The sequence below is a fragment of the Coregonus lavaretus genome, assembly GCF_964263955.1.
Source record: "Coregonus lavaretus genome assembly, chromosome: 14".
NCBI classification, from domain to species: domain Eukaryota; kingdom Metazoa; phylum Chordata; class Actinopteri; order Salmoniformes; family Salmonidae; genus Coregonus; species Coregonus lavaretus.
Window position 1 is genome coordinate 45,292,499 of NC_140001.1, and position 6,000 is coordinate 45,298,498.

A 6,000-nucleotide genomic window follows, 5' to 3' on the forward strand; every position below is an offset into this window, starting at 1 on the left:
TTTACGGGTATTTATTTACGATAGGCTAATTCAGTTAATTATCAAATAACTATTACGTTACTTCAGTCATTTATTTAGACCATACGCAGGCCATATCAAGTTTAAACCGGTGCGCTGGTTAAAGTTTAAGTAGGCCTAGGTTATAGCCTACCAAATAAATGTTTTTTTGCAGGCTATATTCGATTCTGGGAATTGTTTATCTACTTTTAAATTAAACAATTTAATGATCTAAACAAAATTGAATGTAAAGGTCTTGTTTTCTTATGTAAGTTTCATTAGGTAAGAAGGCTAATTAGAAGGCCCTTTTCCAGAGCAATTTTAATTGTCAATGTGCCACATCTCATTGTAAAAATGTAATTATATCGTTCTGGCATGGTTTCATGGCATAGTTTCATTTTATCCAAATGTTGATTAGACATGCATATAAATTAATTCATGCAGGGAGGGGAATAATAGCCTGCTACTCTGGAGTCATAAAAACTATTAAATTAATTGATGTTGTTTGGCGGGTCACGGATCGGCTCTCGGAACAATTCTATGCCGGTGAGTCAGGGGGACGCATTCAACGATGTCCGGAGGGCCACACTGAAAATTGGTTATGTTGGTTATACTTCCTCGCCATTAAAATTTGCAAAAAATTGTTTGGGAATTGTTGATGCTCCCTGACTGTCTAGCTTTCATTTAGGTGGTTATTAGCCAGCTGAACACAGTTAAGAAACTGTATGAACGTAGGTCCATTATCATTTCCACACAGTTTCGATTTGGTTTTAGTCATTCTAAAGTATATTGAGTTCGTATCCGGGCCGTATGTTTGACACCTCTGCTCTCTCTTTTTATCTTCCTCTCCTGTTACCCTCTCTCTTACTATTTATCTGTCCCTCACTTTACTTTACGTTTAGTCTGAACTAAAAAGGGAAAATATATTACATCAATACAGAAAACCCTTTATATAAAATATAACACATCTCTTTATATAACATAATATCTCCCCACATGCAGGTGGCAGTTTTCTAGTGATGGGGCAGACATTGGCTTTGGGGTGTTTATGAAGGGGAAGATGGGAGAGAGGCAGAATGCAGGGCAGATGCAGGAGGTGGTTCCCAGCCAGAGATACAACGCCCACCTGGTCCCCGAAGACGGCTCTCTCACCTGCAGTGAGCCTGGAGTCTGTGAGTACAGGGCAGCTAGACAGAGACACATAAGGGATTACTAAACATATACCCTTTTCACGCTATCGTGCCATCCCAAACCAAACTGTGCTGGCTTGAGTATTTAAAAAAGAAAATAGTTCCAGCAACGTTAAAGCTTGGTTTGATTAGGCTCAGTAGTGTGAAAAGCCCTACTGTGGGCTCGAACAGGGGTACAGTGACACATGGAGACTTGGGCAGGGGCACATAAGAACCTAGCCCAGTGGTACTAGACAGAGATTGGATCTCCGGCTACCAGTATAACAACTTGCAACTTATTTACATATCTGTGTCTTTGCCTGTTGGGTGACGCTTTTCCCACTTCGGAGGGTATGTCCGTGGTCGGTGGATCGTTCTGATAAAGAATGCATTGTTTGCATCACCAAGCGGTGCACAGGAAATATTTTAATCCAATTGTTAGATGCTACCACCTCACCTCCAACTCAAAACCAATGTTTGTGCACACACACTCCATTCTACTTCTTGTCTGCAAGGCTGATTAGCTAGACAAAAAGGTGTGAAACACAGACATGTGTGCAAAGTGAGAACATAACATGGAATCCATGTTTGATTTTGATTTGGAGGGGGGTGGAAGCATATATCAATTAGATTTAATTCTTACTTGGGCACTGCTCAGCGACGCAAAGGACGACTTCCTAATCAGAACCTACCGACCTACCGATTACGGATGTAAGGTCGGACGTGGGAAAAGTGTCGCCAATCAAGCATAGGAACTGTCAGCAAATAATTAGCAAGGTGGGTGTATGTTACAGTGAGGGAAAAAAGTATTTGATCCCCTGCTGATTTTGTACGTTTGCCCACTGACAAAGAAATGATCAGTCTGTAATTTTAATGGTAGGTTTATTTGAACAGTGAGAGACAGAATAACCACCAAAAAATCCAGAAAAACGCATGTAAAAAATGTTATACATTGATTTGCATTTTAAAGGGGAAATAAGTATTTGACCCCTCTGCAAAACATGTCTTAGTACTTGGTGGCAAAACCCTTGTTGGCAATCACAGAGGTCAGACGTTTCTTGTAGTTGGCCACCAGGTTTGCACACATCTCTGGAGTGATTTTGTCCCACTCCTCTTTGCAGATCTTCTCCAAGTCATTAAGGTTTTGGCAACTCGAAACTTCAGCTCCCTCCACAGATTTTCTATGGGATTAAGGTCTGGAGACTGGCTAGGCCACTCCAGGACCTTTTTAATGTGCTTCTTCTTGAGCCACTCCTTTGTTGCCTTGGCCGTGTGTTTTGGGTCATTGTCATGCTGGAATACCCATCCACGACCCATTTTCAATGCTCTGGCTGAGGGAAGGAGGTTCTCACCCAAGATTTGAGGGTACATGGCCCCGTCCATCGTCCCTTTGATGCAGTGAAGTTGTCCTGTCCCTTTAGCAGAAAAACACCCCCAAAGCATAATGTTTCCACCTCCATGTTTGACGGTGGGGATGGTGTTCTTGGGGTCATAGGCAGCATTCCTCCTCCTCCAAACACTGCGAGTTGAGTTGATGCCAAAGAGCTCGATTTTGGTCTCATCTGACCACAACACTTTCACCCAGTTCTCCTCTGAATCATTCAGATGTTCATTGGCAAACTTCAGATGGCCCTGTATATGTGCTTTCTTGAGCAGGGGGACCTTGCGGGCGCTGCAGGATTTCAGTCCTTCACGGCGTAGTGTGTTACCAATTGTTTTCTTGGTGACTATGGTCCCAGCTGCCTTGAGATCATTGACAAGATCCTCCCGTGTAGTTCTGGGCTGATTCCTCACCGTTCTCATGATCATTGCAACTCCACGAGGTGAGATCTTGCATGGAGCCCCAGGCCAAGGGAGATTGACAGTTCTTTTGTGTTTCTTCCATTTGCTAATAATCGCACCAACTGTTGTCACCTTCTCACCAAGCTGCTTGGCGATGGTCTTGTAGCCCATTCCAGCCTTGTGTAGGTGTACAATCTTGTCCCTGACATCCTTGGAGAGCTCTTTGGTCTTGGCGATGGTGGAGAGTTTGGAATCTGATTGATTGATTGCTTCTGTGGACAGGTGTCTTTTTATACAGGTAACAAGCTGAGATTAGGAGCACTCCCTTTAAGAGTGTGCTCCTAATTTCAGCTCGTTACCTGTATAAAAGACACCTGGAAGCCAGAAATCTTTCTGATTGAGAGGGGGTCAAATACTTATTTCCCTCATTAAAATGCAAATCAATTTATAACATTTTTGACATGCGTTTTTCTGGATTTTTTTGTTGTTATTCTGTCTCTCACTGTTCAAATAAACCTACCATTAAAATTATAGACTGATCATTTCTTTGTCAGTGGGCAAACGTACAAAATCAGCAGGGGATCAAATACTTTTTTCCCTCACTGTATAAGACTAGACCCAAGTTCCACTCAGGTCTAGAAACTGGGCAAATAAGATCCAGGCCTGGCATACAGGCACACAAAGAGGACAAGGGCCTGGAGTAAAGGTGTAGGACTTGACTGAGGTGACATCCATGTTGTTTTCTTTCTTCTTCAGATGTGCTGCGGTTCGACAACACCTACAGTGTCTTCCAGTCCAAACGCATCAGCTTCACCGTCGAGGTCCTGCTCCCAGGCCAATCTCAGTCTCCGAAGAAACGGGCTTGCTCACAAGTGGAGGCCAGCAACCAATCGCAGTCTCCGAAGAACCAGGATGTGTCAGAATCTGGGGCTAGCAGCCAATCGCAGTCTCCGAAGAACCGGGGTGGGTCAGAATCTGGGGCCAGCAGCCAATCGCAGTCTCCGAAGAACCAGGGTGGGTCAGAATCTGGGGCCAGCAGCTAATTGTGACAGACATTACTGAGCTAGAGCTAGTCTCAGCCCCACCATGGTCAGTGAAGTCAGACCTGAAAGCACTGAAACAGACTCCACTGGTCAGCACTGAGGTACTTCATCTGACAATCGGCCATTCCATGTGCTGCTCACGAATGAACGTATGTTGCTCTGGTCCAGTGCGTTACATGCGGCTTGCTGATGCTGAGACTTCAACATCAGCAAGCCACGCGTAACGCCCTGGGCCAGAGCTAGAACGTACAATGAAGATTAACAAGTCCACAACTCAGGGTCCCTGGAATGGAGGAGATGTATTCAAACACTTGAACATTTTACAATAAGTTTATGGCTTTTAAAAATCTATTTTATTTTAAAGACCAGGAAGTATAGTATATCTGAATGTCATTGAGGGTTCAGGGTGTATTATTTTGCAATGCAGAGAGCAGAGCAGCAAGACCTCAGGAGATATTTATTTTGTCAACACTCCCCCACATAACCATCTGTTCAGTAGAATCTATTTTCTGTGGCAACAATGCATTATGAGCATTACCCTCTATTTCTCGCTCTCACACACTGGGTGAATTTCAAAAGTGTTTCCTTGATTTCTCATGTCCTTGATTCCTCAACATCCTTCTCAAAAGGCAAGGAATAAGGAAATACGTTTGAGATGTACCCTCTCGCTCTCAATCTTCCTCTCCTGTCTGTCATGATTTATGAGTCAAGACAAAATTAGGCCATTTTGAGTATGTCTTTTCTTTTCACAATCAACAAAGTTCTGCTCAAATTCATATGTTGACATACCGGTAGTTTTATTTTCAGGGAAAACAAACTATATTTTGGCTTTTAAATGTTAGAACACGAAAGGCAAAACATCTTTGAGAATGCTAATATCCACTGTCCAAAATCTGTATCATTAAGTATTATTGCACTAGAATTACATTCCATGTTGTTGTTTAACTTACAACAGCAGTTTGTTCCTGTATAGGGTTGCAATTTGCAAAATTCCTGTAGCTTTCCCAGGTTTTCCAGAAATCCTGGTTGGTGGTCTGGATTCCCTGCTTATTCCCCTCCTGATTCCGGGAATCCTCCAACTGAGAAATCTAGAAAACCTAGGAATTTTGGGAAAATTACCGGAATTTTGCAAACCTATTCCTGTATATCTATATGTAACAACAAGAGACATACATGCCCTGGTAAATGCTTGCCTTAAATACGTCAGTGTGTTTAAAGAATGTGCAGCACTAAACGAACTGGCCCTTATGGGCAGTTGAAACACTCCAAACGCTCTATTATATGTAATCTGTAAATTGTACTGTATATTGATTGAAGTCGTGTTCTGCCAGCATCTTGATGAAGTATTTTGCACAGTGAAAATTATGGAATGTAGCTAGCTATTATAGCCTTAATTGATGTTGGTTTGTGCTCACTGTTCAATAGATCATTTATGTTACCTTTATGTATTTTAGTAATGAGTAGGGGGAACAGTACCTCCACTCCAAAACATTTCAATAGTTATCTTTTTGTGAACATTTGTCTTTCATTTCTTTAGTTAAAATTGGAAACATGTCATTTATTTTGGTAGAATTCATGTAGAGTCAGTGCATATCTAATATAACAGAAATAAGCCTGAGCTGTATCAATCTATTGGGAAAATAATATACATGATTGAATCAACTTGAATGAATCTCGTACAATAGCCGGCTCTCTTTCTCTGTCTAACCTATATGCAGATGTGGTAACAATTAAGCCTGGGGACTGAATATACAGTATACTAACTAAACAGGTACTTGGACGTACAGTACGGTACAAAGTGATCGCACTTTAGAGCCCTGATAGTACCTTAGTCTACAAAAGCAAAGGTATGTCTGTGTCTTTCTCTAGTAGTTGTATCTATTGTAAGACAGTTAGTTTTCTAAGCATTTATTTGATTAGGGACAGATACCTTTAAAACAAGATTTTTTAGTTAATTAGTATTTTATTTTGAACCAGATTTAGCTATATAGCAAATTTTTATCTGCAGT

The 6,000-nt window shown here is 41.6% G+C and overlaps 1 protein-coding gene across 1 annotated transcript in view; it reads left to right on the plus strand.

The window, feature by feature from the left end:
- Positions 1 to 5,609, plus strand: part of LOC311141765 (SEC14-like protein 2) — a 43,984-nt gene extending 38,375 nt beyond the window's left edge. Inside the window, exons 11-12 of the mRNA XM_084177209.1 lie at positions 1,000 to 1,169; positions 3,705 to 5,609. Of these exons, the coding sequence (XP_084033335.1) occupies positions 1,000 to 1,169; positions 3,705 to 3,991 (457 nt within the window). The 3' untranslated portion in view covers positions 3,992 to 5,609. The remainder of the gene's footprint in view (positions 1 to 999; positions 1,170 to 3,704) is intronic.
- The last annotated feature ends 391 nt before the right edge of the window (positions 5,610 to 6,000 follow it).